Consider the following 27,970-nt stretch of genomic DNA (forward strand, 5'->3'; position numbering starts at 1 on the left):
ATTTAAAATATTAAAATATTTAAAAATAAATAGCAAACAAAGTAAAATAGCATTCAAGATAGCAGTACAGTGAATGGGTCATGGTTTAATACTAAAAATGTGTGGATTTGATCAGTGAGTCTCCTTCTGAAGATAAAATTCTGATTTGAGTTTTCTTTTCAAAGAGCCAGCAATAGCTTCCACATGAAACTGTCAGATACTGACAGCAGTTTTGTAAGTACCAACTGCAATTATATATGGCTGCTTTGACGACAGAGGGAAGCAACAAGGTCCTTTCGTATTCCAGTGGTGCATAAAATTTCTTTGTGTGGTTGTGCAATATATAGGACACTGAATAACCCTGCAAGCAACAAAGATTATTCCTTCTCTATCACTCTAAATTGAAACAAGAGGAATCATCAGCTAAAAAGCTGTCAGCTAAATTCATGTGACTGAAGAGCTGCTATCAGAACTGTGGGAGTGGAAGAAAAACCTGAAAAATCTTTCCACCTATCATTCAGATCTTCCGGTTCCCTTCCTCTAATGACTACAAAATACACCCATAGATAATAGCTGCCTTGAGATAACTTGTAACTAAAAATAACACCATCAGGTCTTTCTACCAAAAATGGCATCACTTCAGAAGCATTACAAAAATAAGAAAATCTGAACTTCTCTATCTGTCAGTGAATAATCTTTCATAGCATCTGTGCACTTTCCCACAAGAGACAGGAACATTCACTTTATAATGCTAAAGGTGCTTGGGCTAAGTACAACCTAAAAAATAAAAAATTGCTTTTGCCTTTTGGTGAGCATGCATGATATCCAACAAAACATGCTGTGCAACAAAATGGTATTTGTGCTCTGTTGTGTGCCAGATGGGCTAGCAGAAGGCATCAAACAAAAATTCTGTGCTAGCATCTAGCACAGAACTCTAGCTTAACATAATGGCTCTGAATGTTATAAAGATATCCTAAATCACTGGATTTAAAGAGGAGTATTGCAATTCAGCTTTATCTCACCTAAGTCTCACAGGTCAAGAGCACTATTACCTTAGATTCCCTTAAATTACCGCCTTAGCTCTGGATGAATGACATCTCCAGAGGGTGATTTAGCCTGTCTCCTTCCACTGACTGGACAAAGACTTTAGGATGTCTGGAAAGCTCATTCAGCTGCCTGCAGTCAGACAGTATGAAGCTATGTTTGTAGCCATCTAAATTACATAGCTGAGTCCTTTAATTCCATATAGGAACTTTTTTGAATGCAATGCGCTTTGTCTGAAAGTACCGATGCTTTAATGCAACAAGGGCGAAGGTGAGGAAGAGGTTCCCAGTGTCTGAGTGCTGGATGGATGAGCTCTAAGCTACACATTCCCTCCCTCTTCCCACTCCTGAGAAAGCCTGTCTGCAAAAATGGATAAGAACATTTCAAAATCACAATTTTCAGTTACTGCATACAGAAGAAAGGTGCAACATACAGCAGCAGAGGTCTACAGGAGAGCACTGCTGACAAGATCCACACTGTAGGGGCACTTCTGTTTTGGTTTGGGTTGGTTTTTTTCCTATCTTATCAGTTTTCTTTGTTTTACAGAACACTAGGAGTGTTCAAAGAGAGGGAAAACACTGATCAAAGGGCAGATAATTCACAGGGTAGAAAAAAAGCAAGCATTTTTCCCCTGTAATTTTTTCCAACTACTTGACATTCTGCTGATATAATCTTACTGACAATTTCTTTCAATACAGATCCACAATAGAAGATCTTAACAACATGCCAGTAGCAAGCACAGAAGCTGAGGACATGCATGTACTTTCATGATACATGCACAGAAACTGAACTGATTCAAGCAGGTGCTGTGGGTGGATTTAAAGAGAAAGCCAAAATATATAATTCAACACTACACTGCCTGCCAAGAGAAGAGTTTGTCATGCACTTCAGAGAGCAAAGAAGCATTTGAGCTGAATGTTCAAAGCCCTAGCAGCGAGAGTGGGCATGGGCAGGATGACAGATGATGCACTCAGTTGAGAATTACCTTCTGTTGAATGTGCACAGCAAACCCAGAGAAGAGCAACAACAAAGAAAGAACAAAAATCAGCAATATAATCATATTAAAGTTACTAATAAATAGGGTCTGTTAAAAAATAAAAATGAGACATTCTCAAATTCAAATTTTGGAAAACATTTTGGTAAAATTTACCATTGGGAAAAATTGGTCTTGTTTTTTATCACTGAGACTGGACTGACTTACTATAGTGAGCTGGCAGCCCCCGAGCTGCTGCAGCGCTCCCTACAGCAAAGCAACTACCTGACATGTTTCAGTGCTTCTCTCAGAGGAAAGTTTGCTGTAGTTCTTTCATTATACTACACATTTTAATCATTTAACTTCATAAATCAGCTCAGGATACAAACAAAAGAAGAAAGTTGGAATTCTTGATAGAATAGCATAATTTTAAGCAGTCTGTCCTTGATACCAAGCTTCCTGGGGCACTAGAGCTAGCAAATTCCCAAGGGTCATCACACCACAATGTTAAGTTAATTGACTTTACCTTTCAAAAGAGCACAACCAGCATTTTTTACATTAAAAAAGCAGATAATGCCACTGAAGGCTTGTTCTATAATATTACTTCATGCAAAGTATTTCCATTCAGATATTATCTGTCATAGACATTGAGAAGGTGAGGCTCACTAAGTTCTGGTTCATGTCCTCAGTGTTTGTAGATTTCCTTCCTTTCATTTTGCTTCTGGGACAGAACTTGTCTCTTGCAACACTATTCTGCTCAATTGTCAGGCCATAAGCAAGCAGTTTCTGCTTTCAGATTAAAAAAGCCTTAACTGCTAAGCCTTCTTATGGTACTACAGTATATTAGAGGGGGAAAAAAAAGGGAACATTTTGATCTATTGAAATCAGTGGCTAAATACAGTTCTCAGCTGGAAAAAAGGCTACAGGACTTCCTAAATTCAAATGGATAAACAAGTAAATGTGATATAAACTATGTTCATCTTCAGTCAAGGGAGAAAAATTTCCTGGTTTTATGAAAGATTTCTTAACTTAAGGCTTTATAATGCTTAACTCAAGGCATTATAACTACAGAAAGAAACAAAAAGAATCCTTATACTAACCTTACTTGATTTTAGGACCTTAATTTGTTCTTCATAAACTGTGTCCTTGTTCTTTTCCAGAAAGCCTTCACACTGATACTCCACCTGAAAAGAATTGTTTAAAAAAAAACCCCAAAACTAAGTATGTAATAAGTAGGACAGAATCTACATCTATAACATTCACATTAAAATATAATTCTTCTGGATGTTGAAATTATCTGCTGAAAATGCAGATCTTGCTCAAAGACAGTGCTTTCCAGTAACTGTTAAACATCAAAACATATAGAGAGGAATACTGCTATTGCAGTAGACCTGATATATCTCTGCAGAGCAGTGCCTGTGGTAAGACAGCATGACTGAATGGTTACTGTAAAGGCGAAGAATCAAAATTTGTATTAAGCATGTCTATACTGAAGTCATCAGGACTGCAAAATTGTGAGAAACCTGGGTACAACTGAGAACGAAATATCTCATCTCATTACCTGACAGGCAATAAGTAAATCTGCCTGCAAGTTGTTAGGAAAATGCCTATTTGCACTCAGAAAGATTATTTGTTTGAGAATCAGTAAGTATGCCTGTTGTGACAACACACTGTGAGAACACGTGGCCTTCCTCTATCACAGGGCCACAGATTCTTGATCAAAAACCGGCCGGAGCTTCACATAAAAACCTAATATTCCACAGTCCTAATTCCAGGCTGAACAAAAACTCAAAGTTCCAGTCACAAGTTTACACCTTAGAATTCAAAGACAGCATAAGGATGGCAACTCTGCTTTCAGGTCTCGCTCTGATCTTGTCTCAGCAGAAGTGCAGGCTAAAAAAACACAATAGCGAGCCCTTAAAATGACTCTGCTCTTTCAGAGCAGACAAACCGGCGTCCATCAGCAGACATCTTCCAGTACTGCCACTTAATAATTCCTACACAATCACACTATCCCCCAGGCTGCAAAACAACATCTAATATATTCCTAGGAGGAACACAAGGGGATTTTCCAAGGTCTGCCCATAACTCAAAGCCCACTGCACGTTATTTCAGGTACCACTTATGTTCTTACTGCGGAGATGACGCCACGAGAGGGCAGCAAGATCTCTGCTTTCTCCCAGAAAAGATGACAAGGCACGCAGCTCCCTCACATGTCAGCTACAGTCTTATTTTTTCAAGATGTCTGTCTGTCCTCACATAAGCACACAGGAAAGCACACGTTGCTTGGCACACACAATGCACTGGGGCTCAGAGCTCAGCCAGTACCTGCCTGCAGCTCCTTTTAGCCTTCCTTGGACCACGATTCTCAGAGCAGGCACAGGAACATCCAATTTTCAAACATCAAACTTTAGACTATTGAATGGTATAAGAAACATGAATTAAATCCTTCTTGTTCTCTCATGTAGCAAATGAAACAGAACTCACAAACCTGTGTATGGTCACAGAGCTCTCAGGGCTTTCATTAAGATAACACCAGAAACAACAAGAATAGGATCTCTCCTCTGTAATTTGAAGAACCTCTGAGAAATCAAGAGGAGGCAAATAAAGTACTCCAGGCCCTCTAGTCAGCACATCCAGACTGATGATACGAACTCCAGAGCTTGCCCAAGCCTGCAGCCACAGCTTTTTGACAAAGCTGACAAAATTCTGAACCAGCTTCTTTATTTAACAGGACAAGTATCTTAAACTGGATTTTATCTTTTTTCTTTCAACCCAGCTGGGTTGTGTGCTGTCAGGGCTGGACAGCACATGCACTCCACTGAGTTTGCCAGAAGCAGCTGCTCACTGACCAGAAGAGGCGAAAGGTGGGAAGAGCGAGACTCCAGCGATAACAGCAGGATGTGTTGTTAGCTTGTTGCCTGTTTGCAGCAAAGCTGGCATTCATTTGTTGTTGGTCTAGCTAACACTATGGATAGATTCATGATTTTCTATTTTGCCTAATGTAATTGGGATTCATGTTGTGACTTGCAAATGCACATTTTGAACAAAGGACGGTGAGTGATTACAGCATGTGATAGGAGTCAGGAGCTCTTGTTTGTCTTCCTGGCTCTGCACAGCTGCCAGCTCAACTTTCTTTGGAGCTGGTGTACAGGCGGGCAAGAAGCCGAGCAGAAAATTAGGCTGCTGTCCACCAGTCAGCCCATCAGCTTGTTCTTTCTGCCTCGTGGCCAGTGGGAATGCTTCCTGGGCACTCCCTACCCCACCTCATCTCACTGAACGGCGTTAACCAAAAACTGCTGCTGAAATCACACCAGCTGAAGTGGCTCACCCTGACTGAATTGAGGGAGAAAGCAATCAGCTGAAGCCTCCAGCAGATTGAACGGTGCTGTAACAGGCACACAGAGCCGATAACTTCATGAACTGGCATGAGATACAGAAACATCTGTCAATTCACAGCCCCAGTTTTGCATCCAAGCTGCAGACAGGTTTCACCAGGCGGTGGGACAGCCCAGCATCTGTCCCATACACATCTGAACAGTTCCTAGGCACAAGCTTCCCCCAGGCTGGGAACACCACAGCCCTGCTCCCTGGTGCAGCACTTGTCTCAGCCTCTCCCTCACCACCCCCCACCTGCACATCTGAAAAGAGCTAACCAGCAGAAAACTCCTTACCTTGTCAGCAAAGTGTTTGATGATAAAAGCCTTATTGGATAAACGTGGTTTTTCAAAGAGGGCACATTTATTCAAATGAGTATTGTACAGTTTTTGGGCCCACGTGTCATCCGAGCCTTTTGGCATCTACATAAGAGAACACAAAGCCATTTAAAATGTCCTGCAAACTTTTTCAGTAGCAAAGGAAACTAAGGAGGTGGGCACAATATTTTTCAGTTTGCTTTCAAACTCTGGCTCCTCGGATTTCCAGCACTGCCCTGAGCAAGTAGCCACGTCCTTGCTTTCCAGACACTGTGGACTCGGCACAGCCCTTATCGCTGCTACGCGACATGTGCGATGCTCACAGCACTTTCAGTGAGCACGCCGGTGAGGATCCCAGAGAAATGGTACCTGACTGACAGTGGGTCAGAATTTATCTACCACCACCAGGCTGAGCTCCCACTGAATTATCATAGACTCATTAAGGTTAAAAAGAAAAACATGACTAAAAATCATTTTTTCTCCTTCTCTGATTGCCAATTCTGTTTCTACATTCCTTAAAGTATTTAAACAGCAGAGCATCAAAACAATGGCTACATACAGATTATTTTTCCCTGTGAGGCCCCAGGTAGCAGGATAGATGATGACTTCTTTCTCTATGAAAGCCCTTGAAAACACACCTTGCATTCCTCATCTAACAGATCCAGAACTCCCATTTTGGCTTCTATGAGGTTGATGCAAGGCTGATTGTCATAGAAATCAATCAGGGTCCATGGTATTTGTTCTTTCATGTATTCTTCTTGTTCCAGCTTAAACACGTGCTATGGGGCAAAAAGAAAACAGTTTTCCATGAAACAAAATGCAGAATAAATACATCAAACTCCCACTTGAATTCACCTTGGCACATTTAATCCAGGCTGTCAAGTGGTGCACAAGTTAAACTGAATAAACCTTTTAACAAGTAAGTGTATGAAAGACAAATTAACCTTTTTTTCTGGCCTAAAAACAACAGACTGAATTAATGCATTCATCCATACTCTGTGCATATAAGGTCTGCTTTTCCTTCTCGCACATTGTTCCACAGTTACTATAAGCTTCTTTTTCTAAAAATAACACAAGACCCTGAAAAAGCTTCAAGAACAGGAACAGCAACTTTTAAATTGTGATTTGACACACACTTATGATTTCAAATTGACGAATATTGCTCTATTTCAAGTAAAATTACACAATAAACCTTTTGTGCTTTCTTGTAAAACAGCCGTTCCATTTTCTCTCAAATGACTGATAAGTTTTTCCGGAGATGACGTATTACACTAAATATACTCCCAGCAAAAACCTGCAAGAATGACTAAGAGTATTAGCACAACAAATTTTGTGGAAAATGCATCTGGTACCAAGATCAATAAAAACGGTGTTGGATAGTTTTAAAAATGTATTACTGAAAAAAAAAGCAAAAAAAAAAAGCCCCTGCACAGCTTAAAAAATGTGCATAGGAAATAAACTTCAGGAAAAAATACATGATAAAATATTAAACAAGGAAACTGTGGTCTTAACAGCACAAGCATGCTTTTTAAGAATTAAAAATACTGCTGATTCCACTTATTTTAAATTATATTTTATCATCTATTTAAATTTTAATGCATACCAACTGCTGTAACATGCAAAAATAAATTCAAAACATATCCCAAGCAACACCAAAGAGCAGCACTACAGGCACTATATAGGGGATAGCCAGCAACACCTATAGTTTTGGAATCAGCCTTAATTGCCCCCTTAATTCAGCTCAGAAGTCCATAAACACTCGCAGTTTTCCAGCACACACCAGTAAGACAGCACAAGCCGCCCTGACAAAGCAGTTTATCCTTTTTATTTCATTAGCTTAACATGATCCTTTCCAAAACAGCGCTCCTTAACAGTGCCCGTGGGAGCCCTTCCATGCTCATCCACTTAACAGCTGCATTACATGCAAGTTAATTCCTGACAGGAAAGTAAATGATAACATTTTATTGGTGCATCGTATCTAAGCCATCTACACATAAACCCATTTCTTTATTATAAAAAATTAGCAGTTTGTGGAATGGTTCTCTCAGCAAGGGTTGGCCAACGTGCTGTCCTAGGGGCCCTTACATCATGCTTGCTGCACTAATCCACAGCACCACCTCCTCCATTCTCCCCAAAGTGTAGGGAAGCAGATCAAAGACTTATCAAAAACCTGGCCAGCACAAAAGTACCAAGCTGTTAAATCAAAAGGCTGGATACAAGGGGAGGATCACAGCATCATAAAATAAAGCCATGCTGTAGATAGAGAAGATGTCACGGTTTCATGTTTATCTAAGTTGTGACATTTGTCAAAGCAACATCATCTTTAATTATCCCAATTCCCAAAGCCGTGCTTTCTCAAACAGCAGCACAGAAGCTGCCTCTTCCATCATTCTGCATCCTCCTGCCTCAAGTAAGAGACAAGAGACAAGCTGTTGGATGAGGGAGAGGATGGGGTGCAGGGCCAGCCCACGTGCTGCTTCAGCATCTCAGGCAGTGCATTTGCTGATTGCCAGCACCATCCCACAGGGATTTCAGCAACCAGTACATCTGCCTGCTGCACTGCATGTAGCAAAGGCTGCAGTCCTACGGGTCCGTGTCCACAGGGCCAGTCTGGCAGTTTAGAAAGGAATCACACAAACACCTCTTGACTGCATCCTTTGTGAAACACGTGGGAAAGAGAACATGGGAGCAGTGATCCCATCCCAATAATAAACGAACCTTTATTATTTTCACAGAATGATTTTTTTTTCTGTAGAGCTGAGAAAACTCTGAAATACCTTATGCTTAGCAATTATGACATGCAGCTTATGGAGCTGAAGCCATCTGCAGCACTATAGATACAGAACCACCATTCCGGACCTGGGAAGCTAACCTCAGATCCAACATGCTGCTTACTCCCAATCCGTGTCCCTGCCGCTGGGATAAACAATTGCTAAGGGTGATCCAGTTCTGCAAATACGCACCACCACTGAAGTGCTCTTATAAATATAGTTCAAAGCTATTCCAGCACTGCAGCACAGCCTAGCAACAGGCCTGGCATAAATAACTTGCCTCATCATTATGCAGGTAAGATATATAATTAAAAATGTCACTGAGGCTGACAGGAGAGAGAGAATCATGATCTCTCTGAAGGAGGGAGAAGAGGCACTTCTTGCCACACGTCAGTGATCATCTTAAGGACATGACTGTAAACCCTCAAAAAATAATGCCATTTGCAATAGGAGAGAAAGTGAGGAAGGCAGATTTCCAGCAATGAAGTTCTGCTCTCTGCTGTCAGTGTAGAGACTCTTGTTGCAGGTTATAAAGACACAACTAACTCAAACTTCATCCATACAGTGTTCTCATTGACAGGCAATCTCAGGGTCTTAATTGCTAGGCACTGCTTCTGTCTTACAATTGTTACTGTGATCAGAATTTCAAATAGTCCCAGAGCAGCAGTTAGTCATAAAATCTATTTTCAGGAGATAGTCAATCTTTCCCCAGCCCCTAAAACCCACGGCCAGGACAGCTGGTTAATAGACTGAAGGAATTCATCCTAACCACTGGGGACCCAATTAGCAGAATGGACTTTGGAGAGAGGAAAGGGAAGAGGAAATGCCAGTAATTTCCTTCTTACCATATTGAACTGCTGCTGCAGTTTTTCATTGGCATAGTTGATACAGAACTGTTCAAAGCTGTTGATTTCAAATGTCTCAAATCTGAAAGTAAATATTCAACAATATTTGTTCAGTGAAAAGACAGATTAAATGATTCCACAACTTTAAATTCCCTCCCAGTGATCGAATTCATTGCATTATTCTAGGCATAAAAACCATAACCATGTAACAAAGCACATGGGAAAATAGCAAGTCACAGAGCAAGTTCAGAAATGCTCTTTTTGGCAGGGATGAAGAACACAGGGAAGACATTGATGTTCCTAGAGAGCACGTTAGTTACCTCTGTCAACTCTGACCATGAGGTGACAACTGGCATACGACCTTCTCCAATACAATACATAATGGAACAACCAATATAAAAAATTTGAAATCCCACAGTAGATGTCAAACTTAAAAGTCAAGACAAAGATCTTGGATGGCTTATCAAAACTAAACATCTACTCACTTCACCTGGAAAAAGCAACAGGTAAGGGTTTGTTTTAGGGGTTTTTTTGTGTGTTTTGACTTTTTGGTTGGTGTTTGTTTGTTTAATCCACACAGTGCAGCATGACAAAGACCAAAATAATTTGTGGTAGATAATCATGTAAGAGGTAATGCACCTCTAGCAAAAAGACTCACCCATAGATGTCCAACACTCCAATGAAAGAATGTTGCTTTACAGTAGAATGAAGGGCTTTGTTCACATGATCTACAATCCAGTTAAAGAGATTAGCATAGATATGTTTGGCAAGTGCATCTCTGGCATTGATGGCATGGAGTTTAGAAACTGGCTTGATGTAGGTTTCAGTGGCAGTTGCAAGCTTCCTATGGCAAAGCCAGTGAGCCATCTCTTCATACTCCACACCCATGAGGTCACAGAAGATGGTGAGGGGATCATGTTTGGGCTAATAAAAACAAAATCATTAGGTCTTGAAATAGCATTACTGGTAGCATACATGCAGTCACAATCAGAAGAACTGCCTGCCTGCGGTGATCTAACCATAAGCAGCAAGTGCAGCTCCCTTAGCTTATCTTTCTGCAGAGCACAAGTTCCCTACCCACATATCACATTCACAACACTGAAGTAAATTACTGAAACAGTTTCCCCAAAGGCATTTCCCTGTACCTGTGTTCGTAAAAAGTCCCACACAGGCAACGTGCAACCCCCACAAAAATGAATCATCTAGCTTCCCAGGGACGGACTTTGCATTTTGAATACCTCTAACTGTCTTAGTTTTGAGTAAAATGCAGAGGACAGGGCATCAGCTATGTGCTGATGACAGAACGGACTACAGCTTCTGTGTAGTGCTCTCCTCTAATCATATACACCATGGCAGGGAGTGACAGGTAATGGGGGATCACAGCTCAAGCTAAGAATGAATACGAAGAAGTGTCAAAGTGATTTAGCATTCTGGTCTCAGAATTTAAAGGAGTATTTTCCTGCTGAAGTCTGGAGACAAATGTTAAGAGATCAGAGAACAGAAAGGATGTTGCCAAACTCTCAGATTAGACTTAAAAATGTTAAATTAAAAAAAAAAAAAAAAAAAAGACCTTTGGTTTACGATGTCAAACCAACTGGCGTGGTTTGCACAGTGAAATGGGAATGGGTATATAACATTTCTGCATAAAAATCAGTGCAGAGGGTTTACTTCTCAGTGAGTTAAGTCACCATACTTCGTTACTAACGAGCAAACCAGAAGAGAAATCAAGGACAGACAGGTCTTTCCTTTGAAGGAATTCCCCTAACACTACTTCCTCATCATATTCACCTCGCACTCTATGGCTCAAGAGCATGCTGACGTGAAGCATCTTGACAAGAACAGATTATAGGGAACCGTTACTACATGCCCAATAACTTCAAGTACATCAGCTTTATCTTCCTTTTTCTATGTCCTTCTGCTTCTCTGGGGCTTACTGCAGTTCTCAGGGCATACAGTCCCCAAGGCAGTGCTGTCACACCCCTAAAATCCAGTTAACCGAGCACATCTTCTTTGGGCTTAGCCACACCACTTTAACTGGCTCAGAAAACAATAATAAAGCAATAGCAACAAAAATAACAAGAACTGCACAAGAGTTCCACATTAGGGTTACTCAAAGTGACATTAAAGTGATTAATTCACACAGCATGGTGTGGAGACATTCACTGAGCTCTCCAAAGCACACCCTTGCATCACTGCAATCAGACCCATCTGCATGGCGGCAGAGCTCTGCACAACACAGCTATCGTCAGAGAACAACACAGCTCAGGTAGCTGAAGGCAGGGAGCAGACATTTGTCTCTGCCTGCTACATGCTTACCACATCAGGATAGGATTGCACAGGAACTTTCAGCTTTGTATTATTCATTCAGTGGGATTACTGCATCGGGGATATTCATTACAATCCAGGCTACCTCATCATGTTCTGGGCCTCATCTGCTTCCCACCTGCGATCATCAAATGATGCTTCCTTTGTAGTCAAAACCTTTTTAAGACACATCAAAGAGCTAGACCATGGTTGTGGTTTCACAGCAACTATCTGTTAGATTCCTCAGGTGATGTCAGAGCAGGCACACTAATTAGCTGTGGTCCTACGGAGGACCTGTTGTCTCCAGAAACTGCTACTGCAGATGCTTGAGAAATCAACTGCTAGCAAGGTGAAAATAAAGCCTGCAACTGCTGCTACTCTTTGAAGAGAGAATGATGAAGGCTGTGTAGTACAGCAGTAGGCATTCAAGGAAAGGCAGAAGGAGAAACTGCTCACTTGTGAATCCAAGGAAAAGAAGAGTGACAAGAATAGAACAAGCCAGATCTTTTTTGCTTCCCTTCTCCAGAATAATAACTTCAGTAAGAAGCTTTGGTCTTTACTGAGTAAAGAAGTTTCGCCCTTATCAGACTTCATACTTCTCAATGTGGACTTCCAGAAAGTTAATAAAGGACTGAAAAAGTCACGATAATCTTAAATGCATCACATGAATCACATCTGTATATCCTTGGCTCCCATCTAGACAACCCAGAGGACTTTGCAATACATTTGCTTTGCAATTATTTGGCTGGTTTGGTATTTAACATAAAGCAGCCCATCCTGCAAACCATTTACTGTTGGCAGGGAATGTATTCATGTAGGAATATAAAGATCTAGATATCTGCCCAGGATTTCAAAGCTAGTCTGTCTAGAAGACCTTTCTAGGACAGACCAATTACAATACTGAAAAGAAATTAAGACAATCACAGTTATAATACACAGAATACTGTCTAAAGGTCGTAAACTAAGAAGAGTTGGATCCACTTCCAAAAAGAACATAAACAAATTAGAAACAACACAGTTTGCATTTTTATGTTATTACTTTTTTTTTCCAGGAGAGATTCCTGTAAACAAGCGAAAGACAGGACTGCCAGAAGAGAAAGCACGCTCCTGAGCTCATCTACTACTTACAGGAATGGTGCAGCTGTCTGAATCCCGAGCTGCAAACTCCACATTGCCCAAGTGAAGGATGCCAGCAAGGATTCGAAAAATTCCCATCTGGTAGGAATCACTAATCCCTGAAAAAATGATGAATAAAATGTTTTGAGTGGAGAGAGAAGTAAAGAATCATGAGTCATGGCTGAAAAATTTTATGAAGAGGAGAAAAACTATACTAGTATGTGTGGGATTTTGTAAGAGAAATTGGTATTTGAACATGCTCCTTGGCTCCAATTCTATCAAAACCACCTTATTACCAGATGCAAAGTAGATCCAGAAAAATGAACTATTTAATTTGCTGTTTCAAAATGCTTTCTCAGAGACCTCCAACACCGTATGTTGGGTACCCAGCATTTATGTATGTTTATATTTGTTCTTCTGCACTAGATATGTGATTGCACTGCAATTTAGTATCACCTAAAGACAATAAAAATATCTCAATCCCTGAATTTAGTTAAACAGTATCAAATACCAATAAAACATACCCAGGCAACATGGAAAACATCTGCTGGTGTATCACATTTGGGATATGATTATATTTACTAGTTACCTAGCAAAGTGCAGGCTTGTCTGGTGTTCACCATTTCCTTAGCATCATCAATGCCATCAATCACAGGGCTTCCACCTTGCTTTGTGTAATGAAAGTAATTTGCATTCCCTGTAAGACAAAAACCAACTCTTTTACACACACCGGTGCAGAAACTCAAATTAAGTTGCTCTTGACAAATGATTGAAACCTGATTTGAAATATCTCAGTATATTTTTTGTTTCCTGGTTCTTAGCATCCACTTCATCTGGAGAACATTTCTTTCCTAGATTTAACAGTGCAAGTGAGTATTTTTAAGCTACACATTTCCTATGGCAGGCCCTCAAGCATACCCTTTACCTAACGTGGGTTCACACTTCCACACCTGTGGAATAGTAATTTTGCAAACAATTATTCCAACCAGCTCAGAGGTAGGTACAGAATTGACAGCAGCAGCACTTTGGAGTTATTTGGCAGGTATTATTATGCTATTATTGCATGTGGACATTTTAAAAAATCTATTTTGTCCCTGTTATCTTCTCATCTCTCTTTTATAGCCCAGTTAAGTCTATGAGTATCTGTGATCCATTCTGGCTGAGAACTGGAGAACTGATGGCTTCATATCATTTGGGCAGAGCAATGGGCTTCACTGCGAGAAGTAGTTCTTGGATATTATATACATTTCTACAGTTTTTGTAGCCACACTTTCAGCTGCAGTAAGATTCTCTTTCTTCTGATCTACTAATGTTTCAAGAAAACTGAAAGAGGAGTCTGCACCATGGCTTCTTTAGCTATAATTACATCAGTTCCTCTTTCCCTGTGTCAGTAGGTGTGAATCCTAAATGTGCTAGGATGGTGTAGAAGATTAGAGCAACACTCAAAAAGCAGAAGGATATTTCAGAAATCACCACTGACATATTGAGCAGCCTTCCCACTACACAGCTAACTTTGAAAAACTTTTTTATTCGAAAAATGTCAGCAGATTTGTGAGCACTGGATGAACAGGAATGGTAGAATAACTGTTGGCAACAGCGCAAGTCACAATGTGCAGATACAAAATACTCTGTCAGCTTTTCAGGTGTTTGTACCAAAATGAAAGAATTCTCCAGCTGCTCTGTGGAGACATAGGAGAAAGGTTTTAGAGGACAAAGAGAAGGGAATGTCACCCTTCCAAGTGGAAAAATACTCTGAAATCCGGACGCAGTAAGTCTGCATGATTACAACCACAGTGCATTAGAGTATGCTGAAGAAACAAATCTGTTACTTTCATTTTACCTTTAAAACAAAACAAAACAAAACCAACAAAATATGAGATGTGCCATTTTAGTTATTTTCAACATATCTAGGGCTCAGAAAAGCTCAGAGATACTGCCTTGCATGTACATCTGCACAATACAAAATTGTGAATTTCATACCTAATCGTAGAGTTTTAAATTCAGGTAATGCTGCAGAGGCACAGAGTTGGTAAAAGATGTGGTAATTTCTCTCCTCTTCTGCCTTTAAAAGAAAGAGGTTGGTTATATTTCACAAAAAACAATCAGACAAAATACTCTAGGTTTAATACATTCTCCTGCACTACATTAAAAGCATGGAAGTCACAAGGAAAAAGGAATCTATCTCATCCTCTGTCATTTCCTTCTTTATTAATATAATCCATTTTCAACAGCAAGAAGCATGCAGACATTTTCACGTTTAAAAAAAATGCATGATTTCACTTTTCAGAATTGTAGATTACTATTAAATATAGATCAGGATTCTATGTGTGAGCAAAATGATCATACTTAAAGGCTTTTCATTTTCCAAAAATAACTAATACCATTTGCTTCAGCATTTATAGTAAGCTGGTGAAGAGAGAATCTTTCCTGCCAAGGCAAAGCCGGAATTTTAAAATGGAAGACAAACACAGCTCAGAAGGTCATGACTCATGAATAACACCATAATTCTGAATGTAAGGGCACTAAACTTCGTAAATTCAAATTAAAAAATAAACTAGAAAAACACTCTGCTTTTGCTATATTATGTGCAACAAATTTATCTTATATTTGAAACGGCAGTACTTCATGTAACACCCTTACACAGTACAAACTGTGATAATTTGCTCTATATCTTTAGGCAGCCAGTCAAGAGTAAGTCAATTTTCACCAAGCTCTAGCTAGACTGGTAAGCAAATATAGAGAGGATACGATGAGAGATAAAGAGAGATGAAATTACATATTCTCCAAAGTATGATTTCTAATCATTGTGATAGCAGTGGGTTTTAACAAGAGATTTAAAGTGAGATAAGATGGCAGCTTTACAAACCACAGCCGAGAGCTCTTCTTGAGCATGGGTGTTCCTGTTAGGTTTTGAAGTCCAATTTTATAACACTATGGTTAGCACAAACCAATACCTTGTAGTGCACTGAAAGTATTCCTAAAATGCACATCTTTTTAAATACGCATGCTACTACTGTGGATAATTCATATATTAAAGAGCTACTTGGCTTTCCTTCTCTCTTCCCTCTCCACATGTAGTACAGTGAAAATACATTACAACCATTCCTTACAAGAAACACCTGATATCAGCAAGCAATAGCTTTTTTAGCATAGTCATAAAATATATACATATAGATAACAACTTTGCATCAGTATTACCTGAAATACCACTCTTGACTTCTCCAAGAGATAAGTTCTCATATTAGCACCAATGATTCGATACCTCTTGTCAAAACCAATTTCAATGTATTTCCCAAAGCGACTGCTGTTGTCATTCCTGGTTGTTTTGGCATTTCCAATAGACTGAAAAGAGGAAATTTTGTAAAGGCAAAACAGCTTTTAGAAATGATCGTATCTATCTGACCCTGGCTCACAAATGCATAAAACACTTGTTTGTTCAGTTTTCAAAACAATCAAGAATTTAACAAAGAACAACTTCTGCCTGGTCAGCAAGTTACATCCAAATATTGTCATTTCATTGACATGAGATCTGGAGCTGATCTTCTTGTAATGATTTCTCTTCCACAGAGTAACTTTCCAGCTAAGTATCATTAAGTGCTCCCTGAAGTCTTTTAGAAGGAAATAAAGATTCTAACAGAATGCTTACATATACGTTGGTTTCTTCTAAGGGTTTAATAAAACCATGCCCATTACTTCACATTGTATATATTCACATACACATGTATAAAGACACATGTAAAGTACTTGCAACCTCTGTGCATCTATGTATCACAAAGCCATAAGCCAGCAAACAGCCACTGTACCCTGTTGGGCTAACACTTCTACTATTTTACAACCAACCACACTCCAAAACTACTTCCACAAATGTGCTGTATAGAATATTTACTGTGTGCCTAAACATAATCTAGAAGTTAAAATGTACAGACCCATGTAATTACTCTGAAATTAAATTCTTGCCACAGCAGCTTGGTTGTAGATTCAGGGATAGTCTTCAACACTGCCATGGCAGCAAAGCCATTTCAGTGCACCTCTGACTTGCAGCACCTCATCAGTGTTAGGATTCACACTACTGCTGGTACCAGACTGGAAATACCAGCACTTTGGGACATGCAAATTACAATACACTGAATTTCAAAGGAAAGCAGTTTCTCTTCTAAACAAAATCATAGTAAAGTCATCATGTAGCAATTCACTTTCAAAAATGCTAAAGGTATCTCTAAAGCAAAAGGAATTGAATGTGGGCAAACTCAGTTAGTTACACTGTCTGTATCCATATGCCACCATGCGTATGCTAACCAGTAACTTAGGAGCACACTTAAATAAAAAGCGGCAGAGCTGTATCTGTGTTGTCGTTCTCTGATTCATGTAGCCATCTATAGGAACTCTGCACTGAAATAAATTTTGAGAAAAGCAAATGAGAACCAATAGCCACACTGAGCTCAGTATTCCAAATCTGTAGGCAGAACAGCAGTGAATCTGTAAGCACTAGCAGCTATAGCACTGGAAGCTGGGATTAGGCTGAGAAACCCCATTAGGGCAGCAGCAGCGTGCCTGTCCAAGCAGATGTCAAAGTGGTTATCAGACGAATGGTTGCCATAAAGAACAAATTGCATCTCTGCAGTTCTAAGAAATACTGAATGCATTCAAACTGAAGACATTCAAACTTCATTCCTATATTTTAAGCTCATTGCCTCTGTGATATATTTTGTTGCTGTAGGTAGCACTGTAACATTACAATATCTTCAGAAACCAATTACTACTTTGAAATGGCCTGTCCCAAAGTCCTAAGCTGTACACATACAAACAGTAAAGAAAGCCTTTGGTGTTACAAAGACTGCTGACCACAGTACACAGTAGGCTGTACAATTTGCATAGCCACACAGGGTACCAAATAATGAGCAGAGGGTACTTATAGAAGGATTTGTTTCAAGACTTGACTTGCAGTTGGCAGAATGTTTATAGCCATTAACTAGAAAACTAATTACTCTAATAGTTGCTAGTAATGTCAGTGTATAATGGTCATTTGATATTAGATATTCAGTGGGCAAATTCTGACACTAACAGTAATTTTGACATAGAAATTTAAAAATAAAATTACCTTCTGCTCAACATCGCAAATTTGAAGTTCAGCACTTCTAAGCTGAATTCTTCCTAACCTACATAGTTTAATTTTTGTTTCTGCTGATTTATCAGCTGAAAAGTTCAGAACATTAATTCTGCTATGCTAGGTTCTATGTACAACTTTACATAACACCCACTTTAAAGCCTATTTAAAGTTCAAGTGTTAGAAGTGAAAGGGTAACTTTCACCCAATTACAAAAACTTTTAAAGTGATTCTAACTCCAGATCTATGCAGGTTCATGAAGTTGTTATCCCTATAAAATAAAATAACAGCACCATCACACCTTAACATAGCCAAGGATGACACGATGCTTACTGCCACAGCTGCAGCAGTGAAAGTAGTACTTTGGGGTTAGTTCACTCATGCAAAACTGCCACTGCTTCCAAGGACCCAAGCTGCCTGTGCTGGGTAGGAGCAGCTCAAGGCAAGGCTCAGCAGTCCTGGCTTCTTGCCATCACTGGGCACATTGGTTACTCGACAGCAGAGCCCACTGCTGATCAATATACCCCACAAACAGTTTCAAAACAGCACACAGCACCACAAACCAGGCACAATTACCTTGTGACAGAACACACACAATTGTGATGGGGCAGCTATAGTCTGAGTATCATGAACTCCTCATGCCAGGAGGAAAGAAGAAATAAAAGAGTTCATTTTTTAAAATACCTGAGGAAAAAAACAATGGCAGCATCTTGCATTTCACATCTCACTTTGTGCTCTCCATTTGCTCATGTCTGTCCATTCATACTACTTCACTGAGATGCTAAACAACTACCAAGACATCCATCATTCCTAAGCCAATGGCTTTGGAACCTAACTACAATAACATGGAGATTACTATACAAATGAAATATTATAATCTGAGCTAATTATTTCCAAATTATGTTTTCTGCCATTTTTCCTCTCCAAAACTGTGTGCATCTCATGTAACTTTACTTTCTCATCTATCTTCCCTGTTGAAATTTCGCTAAAATTGACTATTTGCTTTATCCAATGACTCTCTTCCCCTCAACATATAATCAACCTTTCTTCAACGTGTTCTACAGGTAAGACAAGAAATTTCCATCCATTTTGGAACTGTACATGCAAAAACAGCCCCCTGCACTTGCATTGGGCTGGCAGCCTGGAAACTACGGTGGTTACAAAGTTGAAGAGATTTATAGCAGTATTAATATAAAAATTACTTTGTTATGTGAAAAACATTAACAGTAATGTAACATTACCTCATGTCTTCTCTCAACCTTTCATAAATATTACACAACATAATAACTACAGCACTTCCTGGTAAATGGCTTAAAAATGAAATTTTAAAACATATTCAGTCCAGCTTTTTTTTATCCCTATAAAAGTAACAATCAATCTCTGTATTGAATGCTTATGTTAGTCTCAGAATAATTACTGCAGCAGAAGGGTAGGAGATAGTGCAATAGCTTGCTTACCTCCATTATGGGGTTTGAAGCCAAGACTTTCTCCTCAACATTGGCTTCACTGGCAGATCCACTGACCGTGGCGAAGTACCTCATGGCATACTTGGCAGAAACCGTCTTTCCCGCCCCAGACTCTCCACTCACAATGATTGACTGATTTCGCTCATCTCTGAAACACAAAGACATGCTGATTACCAGATATTGCCTCAAGGACACGTGTGTTTTGTGCCCCCAACTTGGCAACAACCCTTCCACCACAAATATTAGCAATACAGCAAGAACGTAGAAGCACGTAGCAGAGGAAGGCTGTTAGTGCTCAAGCTGCCTGAATGGCTAACTGGACTGCTGGTGACCAGGATGCTCAGAGGACTGGTGTTGCCACTACAGTTTAAACAGCCATCAGAGCTTCACTACAAATCCTGACTACAGTGAATCACCTGTTACTACTTTAACACTACGTACTTTTGCAGCTACTTCTACCCAGAGTGTGTGGTAAAGCACCACCAAATTATCAGTGCTCGTTTGTGAGGATCATTGATGCCATCTTACAGACAGAAATCAACGTCAGAGTCAGCAACAGAAACCTTTCATCCTTTCAATCTAATCACCAGCTTTTCCAAGAATTGTTCTGAATTTGAAAAATTCAAGCAGGACTTGATGCAAGTAGCAGCTCTGGAGCAGAGGATCCCTTTGTTGTGGAGTCATCTCATTAATTTTTTTTTTAAATCACCACTTTCTAACTAAAGCAATTTCCTCTCATCTGACAGAGGCCTCAATCCATAAACTCCAACTGTATGACTGAAAAACAGATAAAGAATCACTATGAGAGATTAGCATTTTTATAGTTTGACTCTTTTTAAAATAAAAACCGTAGAGGATATTTAACAAAACTTACATGTCATAATTTTTAATGAGTAATAATTTTTAATTCAAAATACTTCTATGAGTTGGGTGAGTGTAACTATCTTACTACTGGAAAATGGAGAAAGAAGGAACAAAATTTTACCCCAAAGATTTAGAGAGCTGGGAGGGACCAGAACTAAAGAGTGTAGGCAAAACACAGACACAGCACTGTAATCGTATAAGCAGTCTGCACAGCCTCTAAATGCCTGAGTAAGCACTGAAGCCCTCAGTAAATGCTATGCAGTGAAGAAACACGCAAGAAAAATCTATTTGTGCTTTCTGTAGCCTCAAGGTCTTCCAGGTGGTGTTGGGTTCTGCTCTGACATCTTCAAAACAAGGTGCTGCTGAAACTATGAAGCTCAATTACAGATCACATGGTTACTCTCAAGCTGTTATGCCTCTTCAAAAACATCCCCAAGCACCCAGATAAGAGCACAACTCCAGTACCTACTTCATGCTTCAGAAGTACTACAGAGTAGCAGGCTAAAGGCAGCTCCTGGTTATATCTGGCATCTGTGGGAGAGCCAAGGTGTGATTCATCTAACCAAAGGAAGTCATCAGTTAAAGCAGGTTTTTTGGTAAGAGGAAATGGTTGGGTGCTGCTTTAAATCGAATATGAAAGTGTTAAGGAGATCAAAGCAACCTAATTTTATGTTTTAAACTTCCATTTAACACATGATAGGTGCGAATGACTACAGCACAGTTCACACATTAGCATACATCAAACTGCCAGTCTTAGTGGGAGAAGTTGGGTAACTACCGAGCTTAATTCCAGGCTGCAGATAGCCCAGGTCAGGCATGCAGCACTGCCAGAGATGGGGAAGTCAGAACACCTGTCTGGTGAGACAGCTCCTTCAGAAAGGCCACCAAGCCTGCTGCATGCACCGGAGTGAGGTCTGTGGTGGTGGGGCAGCTAGCAGCAGGGATGAAGATTTCCATTAGGGAAAGGAACAAGAAAAGCTCTGCCTCTTCTTCACTCCCTGAGCGCAGCTAAGGTAGAAGCACACACCCATGGCTCTGCACATCAGGACCCAGCATGACTCACGCTGAAGAGCACATCCAAAAAGAGCCTCAGAACATGGGAGAAGTCCAGCCAAAGACATGGCATTTAAGCTTAAATGGGGCAAAGGACCATTAACAATTTTCTGCTCACACAGACAGTCCCTGCAATGAGTCAAACGCAGAATAATTTCTTCACAGGACTGGTAGTTTTTCTTTTTCTAGTGCTCTTTGATGCAGAAAAAAAAACCAAACCAGCATACCACTATAAAATCAGAAACTTCTGTTACGATTTCAGGATCTAACTAACACAGGAGATCAGCAATGACATAAGAAGCTTTTAATTTGTGGATCAGCTCTGTTTCACATATTAAATATCATTAAATACACGAAGACTCATGAAGCTATGAAATGGATCCTCTGATGCTTGCAGATATTTATAACCTAGTTCCCAAAGTAAAGAATGCTTTCACAAAACAAAGTAGTGAAACCTCAGTTCTGCACACTTCTAACAAAACTGTCAACAAAAAGACACTCTGCTGCCAAGGGAGGAACATCAAAATAAGTATGTCTGGTTCTAATTGTCACATCCCTTAAGGATCTGTTCCAATAGCTGAGGAATCCTACATCAGTTCCATCCACTGCTCCAGTTGCAAGACCTAAAGGCATACACAGTGCAAGTGGTAGGATTGGATATACACAGCTTATTATCATTAATTCTAGAAACACTTTCCAAAATCATCTGGTGATTTTACACAAAAATCTTCTGGAACAATTCTGAAATAGGATCCTCACGTTAAGGGTACTAAGCAGGAAACTGGTAATATCACATTAATGCTTTATCCAAGCAAGTCATGGTAACTGTTCCATCTTTCTGTTTACCAAGACAAACTGATGCATCACTACTCATGTACAGAAAAAAGGCTTCATTTTCAAGCACAAATTCACACCTCTGCCTCATCTTGCAGCCTTTCCAAAGCTACCAGTACCAAATTGTCAGTCACTGCTCCAGCTCTCTTCATCCAACAGCTAATTCCAAAGGAGACATCTGCTGCCCAGCCTAGTGAGTATTAAAATCTGCCTCAACATTGCCCTGAGGCCCTTGTTATTTCAATCCATCCAAATACTGAAATAACAGAACCAATGTGCATTGCTTCTTTCTTTGCACAACAGCCATTACACTTTTTAAAAAAGGTGGGAAAATTAGCAGAAATCAAACAGAATTAGTTAAAAGTAAGCCAGAGGTCAGATCATCCAGCACATATGTGTGAGCGTGCAGTTTTGGTCTGGTGTGTGGGCATTCAGGAACAGCAGGAAAGCAAGTGTCAGAGGACTACAGGAGGGCCTCCCATGTTTGCAAAGACAATAAAGAAAAACGAAGTTGAAGCAATTGCTCTGTAAGAACACTGTTGCTGATCAGCCTGGAGTTTCCCCTCTCCACATCTCAGGACACGACGGTTTGTTCTTCTCCGTGGCACACACGTGTGTTCTCATAACAGAGGAACCATTATTATGTTCAGGTAGTACATACACGCACCGTTTTATAAATTGGCCCAGAGAAGATGTAGCAGCAGCTCCCTGGCACATGGAGCCATCTAGTCTGCAATGAATACTCTGTTTGCAGAAGCTATGGCAGTCAAGAGAAACAAAGGCCTCTCTCTTCCTGTTTGCAGCCAGAGCTCCATGCATGCTCAGACTGCTCTTGTCCTCACAAGTACATTAGTCCATTGTTTAGATTTAACACACTGGAGTTCCTCTAGCACATTATTCTTTCTGCTTTTTGGCAAAATGCCTACCACCACTCCTGACATGTGGAGGAGGTGCAAGGACAGTGCCACATAGCATCCACAACACATGCAGCAAGGTGAGATGCTACTACCACAGCCCCGGAAAATGCCTGGCACATGGCTGCCCTACCACAGGCAGCTGGACACTTTGGCACCAGGGAAGGAAGGAGGGGTAGGCCTCCCCAGCAGCTCTGCAGAGAGGGCTTCATATCATTAAACCTTACGGAAACAAAATGCCATGTATTTTGGAGGGAAAATACCAGCTAACATAGAACTGAAATGTATTGGACAGTGCATAAAGTGATGGGAGAGTATATGCCAGTTTGGTGCAAATGACGGTCAGTCTAATATATAACCTCTGCTTAGGCTAAATGAAATTTTCATTCCATATTAAAACAAACCAACAAAAACTAGAAGAGAAAATACAAAAAACATTTGAGTTCTTCAAAGACAGAAATGACAATTTTGCAGTTAAATCACTAGTTCCTCAACCACTGACCTGGCATTCTGAGTACTTAGCATGTCACCAGTCAGAAAAGAAGCTACAGTTAAAGCTTCCAGCCAATAAAACATGCAAGCAGGGCAATAATGTGTGACACCACTTGCTGTCTGATGACACAACCTAGTATCTGCACAATACTTCTTCATCTTCCTGATGCTTCCTCTTGATGAGGAAATGAGGAAAAACAAGCCAGAAGATGAGACTGTAAGAGTCCTTTTTCACCCAAAGGTGGATGATGATCACATCCTGTGATGCAGAACTTTGCTACAGTGATATGATGCTATGCTGAACTATTGGCACGTGTTTAATCACAGCAGACTGGAACAGATTGAGAGTGACTAATTTACCATTCGTGGAAACATGAAGCATTATGTTCAGGCATCAGTTTTTGCCATTTCTCAGCAGAGCACAAAAATAAGATAACGACCAAAAAAACACACAAAAACTCAGGGTTTAAGATGACAGACCTGGTCATCTCACAAACAAAAGGAAAGTGCTGAGATTGCTTCCAGTAACAGGGCACTTCATTCAGAAATCTTACAAGTCTCCTTCACTCAGGACTATCCTTAAAAAAACACTAATAATAACAGCTGTCAAATAGAAGAGTGACACATTGTGGAATAAAAAACTAATAATGAAAAGAGTGTTATCTATCACAAAAATGATGCCTAATTTTGAAAGGCAATATTCAGACACTGTAGCCAAGCTATACACAGCTCCACTCTGTGACAAGTAATGGTGACAGAATGAGCAGTATATGTCACTCACAAATTTTTCATCATCATAACTCTGGGAAAAGACAAAGATCTGTGCATCGGCTGGTTAATTTTAAAGATTTAAAGGTTTTGCTCTCCCACAAAGTTCTGTTGACAGGCAGTATGTTTATGTGGAATCTCACTGTCCAAACTCCCGAACAGAACAGATAAAGACTTACCTCACTCCTGCAAGCTTGAGATCACAACCTACATTCCAGCAGGTTGATTTTTTTGTGCTTTGAAAAAGCACTGCAAAATTCAAAACTGAAGATAGCTTCAGCTAAAAGGGGATTCAGCACTGGAATAAAGAGTGCTGCAAAGTGACTTGAAATACCTTACTTGCAAAGGAGGTTTTTGTGGAATACTAATGAAATAACAGTGCAGAAGAAACCAAAAAGCGGTTTGAAAAAAACATTCTTTCGAGACATGAAAAAATGTTTGTTGGAGATGCACATACACCTTAAATCAATACATTTAATAGCATTGACTGCCCTTAACTTTAAATTGTGTATCACAGAAATAAGGGAGAGGCTTTTAAAAGGGCTCAGAAAGAAAGAAATTCTACCGAGTCGCAGCTGTCAGCGTCAGTGGAAACAAGAGCAACACTGCCATTGGGCTCCTCTACTGTGTACAAGGTGCTGCTACAATATTAATCATTGCTCTCATTATCCAAGGCAACTTCTAACAATTTCAGTTGACCAACGGAAAAACTGAGGCAAAAAAAAAAAAGGAAAAATAACTGCAATAAAACAAACATTAAAGTTATTAAAGGCAGGGCTGCCAATTTTCAAACAATTTTATTACCTTAAGATCTCTGTACCTTCGAAAGCTGTTTCCCACAACAAACAAACAAACAAACAAACAAACAAACAAACAAACAGACTACATTACAGCCATTACTTCATAGCACACTGTCCAAACATCAGGATAACCAAGACACATAGACTGAAAAACCTCTACCAATCTCTGTTTACCTTTTTCTTCTATACAATACCAAAAGAAAGTCCCTCTTGGAAACAGGAAAACTAAAACAGCTAAAAAACCATCAATACATATTTCAGACGGGATTAAAGAAGCTCAGAGCTACTCAGTTGCATCATCAAAGTACAACATTGTTTTTATGTTTTATTCCTTCCATGACTGATGCATAAGATGAATCACTTGATCTTGTCTTTTACTCTTGTGACTCTCAGGCAAATAATGTCAAATACATGCATATAAGGAAACACAACATATAAACATCAGCTTGGGAAAAAAACCAACAACAGCTATACAGAATCATCAGCATGAGCCTCAATATTCATATCAATCCATCCTTACCCAAGCCATCAACATCTCCAGCTGGCAAATGTACATCATCAACAGCTGATTTTAAAAGATTTTGACAGGAACTTCAAACACTTGTCTGTGGTGCATTACTTCAAAGCTGAGCTCTCAGTGCCATCTACCATAGACAAGATTGGCAAGAGAGATCAGACTGAGACCTTCATAGTTAAAACAGAAAGACCAAATAACAGAGTGATCTGATGAGAGCAGCATTAGGACTTACTGTGCCTTTCACTCCAAATCATCTATGTCTGCTAGAAATGAGGACACTGACAAGGTGCTGTTTTTACAGAAGCTTCTTTTCAGCACAGTATGAGAGGAGATGGCCCGAAGGCAGACAGAGCTAAGAACTTAATTAAATCTACTGTTCTCGGGTTTTTTTGTGTGTGCATGTCTGTGTGGAATAGATATTGGTTTATTGTTTTCCTTAAGAGTAACAAGCTGAGGTAATGGCTAAGGGCACCATCTCCATGTCATATGACAGTTTCATTTTTTATTTAAATGAACGCTGCACAAACTGCTGCTCAAGGCCTTATCTTGCAATCTGTACACAGCCAGATCTCCTACTGCTTCAGCACAACACCAAGAACATAATGAATAGCTTGTATTTAATCCAACAGTGACAGTCTGGTCCACTTGATCTCACTGTTGTTTTTCTTCTGCAGTAATGGAGTAGACTGGTAAGCTTGAAATCGCTTCAGATTTTTCAAAACAGTGAACTCTGATCAGAGAAAGTTTGCAATTAACCTGATACGAAGTTCCTGGGAAGGAACCAGTGACTCAGGGAACATTTGAGGCAGATTCTGTTCTAAGCATGCACATGTAATTACCACTAACATCAACGTGAGTCGTGTCCATCAAAGACAGAAAAGGAACTCGAATTTGCTTTCTGAGTGACACATCATCCTACAGCTGAACTACAGCACCAGGAAAAACAACTCAGGAGAATAACTTCAAAAGTAATGACACTGATGAACGGTCAGATAGGATTCACTCAGAAAGGCTGGCATGTCTGAAATTTAGCAGTACTTCTATTAGCTACAGCTACTCCAAGAGCCACATGATTAAATAGGCACCAACATAAAACTAGTTTAAGTGAGACTTTTTACCTTGTTAAGCAGATTTTCAAACAGTGCTAGAATACATGTACATATGTGCAGCTGACATGATTGTCTCCAGCAAAGCAACCTCGACACTAAATCAAGTAGGCATACATCTTTGGATATGAGAGCATGACTAAACAAATACATTTATTAAAGATCAATTTCTTCCCACAAGACAGCTATATGAAAACAAAAAAGAGCCCAGAAAAGTTTTACCAACTAACTTCCTCATTGATAAGATTAAGTAAAACAACTTTATATAACACACCAGGAACAGAACCATTATGGAAGTGCAAAATAACGTAACTGCTTCATTGATGTTCCCAAATAACTTCAAAGTGTCAGTGTTACCAGAACAGAGAAATACATCCAACATTCCACCCATTACAAACAGCTTCTTCCAGCCTTGTTTGTGTTGGAATAATTACCAGCATGGAAGATTGCAAACTCCTTGTGAAATCCATCCACTTTCATCAGCTACTGGTGTAAAGTAAGAGTTCTCTGCAAGACGGAATGCTTTCCTACCTTCACAGAAAGCAACTTCAAGAACTCACTAAGAAATTTAGCAAGGAACTTCCCAGCCCCAGCAGGCTGAAGGGAGCACAGTTTTCAAAGGACCAGGCATTTTCCAACACCCGAAACACAGTGCAAAGTAGATGAAATGAACTTCTGGAAAAGAATAAAGCGTTGGGGTGTGACCAGAGAAATAGAAGGACAAATCTGTGGTATAAGACACACTGTCTCTTACACAAGTTGTCTCATCTGAAGACTCACCATGTACATCTCCCTCCAATAATCTAAATTACAGTGTTTCCTCAAACACCAGCAATGGCAAACCTGAAATCAAAATGTATCCATGTTTCCTAGAATGCCCAATTTTCTTCAGCATAAAGTGTGGCTTTGAAGAGAGAGATAAGGATATTGCTCCCACCATGCTGTTGGGCCTAACAAAAGAGTGTGTGCAGGTGACAGACACAGTATACACCCATGCATTTCTCTACAGGAAGTTGTAGACAGAAATGTGGTAACCCTGGTCACATTGGCCTTTCAGGAGAGAAATGCAAACAAAGCTCAGAACAAGTTATTGCATCACACAGCTCAGTATGCATAGCTGTGAATGCAAATAGCTTTGTCAGTGTCTGCAGTACGGGGCACAACGTCTAAAGCAACGTGAAACAGGCCAGCTGTACACATGTACGTGTAATGCCTGTATTTACTATGTGCCTTTCTTTGAATCCAAACATATAGCAAATTTCTAGGGTTTTCAGTGTGGTTCTGGTTAAGAGTGATAGTACAAATAGTACTTTAAAGTATAGTAC

At 39.9% G+C, this 27,970-nt stretch overlaps 1 protein-coding gene across 9 annotated transcripts in view; it reads right to left on the reverse strand.

Annotated features, from left to right (window-relative positions):
• Positions 1-27,970, reverse strand: part of MYO5A (myosin VA) — a 96,511-nt gene that overhangs the window by 37,283 nt on the left and 31,258 nt on the right. For all 9 annotated transcript variants that reach the window (XM_048956849.1, XM_048956848.1, XM_048956853.1 and 6 more), the window contains exons 5-14: positions 19,289-19,445; positions 15,926-16,069; positions 14,708-14,789; positions 13,317-13,424; positions 12,740-12,846; positions 9,966-10,231; positions 9,308-9,389; positions 6,330-6,470; positions 5,671-5,796; positions 3,097-3,180 (exon numbers count right to left, since the gene is read on the reverse strand). In XM_048956849.1, coding sequence (XP_048812806.1) covers positions 3,097-3,180; positions 5,671-5,796; positions 6,330-6,470; positions 9,308-9,389; positions 9,966-10,231; positions 12,740-12,846; positions 13,317-13,424; positions 14,708-14,789; positions 15,926-16,069; positions 19,289-19,445 — 1,297 coding nt within the window. The remainder of the gene's footprint in view (positions 1-3,096; positions 3,181-5,670; positions 5,797-6,329; positions 6,471-9,307; positions 9,390-9,965; positions 10,232-12,739; positions 12,847-13,316; positions 13,425-14,707; positions 14,790-15,925; positions 16,070-19,288; positions 19,446-27,970) is intronic.

The sequence above is a fragment of the Lagopus muta genome, chromosome 10 (assembly GCF_023343835.1).
Source record: "Lagopus muta isolate bLagMut1 chromosome 10, bLagMut1 primary, whole genome shotgun sequence".
NCBI classification, from domain to species: Eukaryota; Metazoa; Chordata; class Aves; order Galliformes; family Phasianidae; genus Lagopus; species Lagopus muta.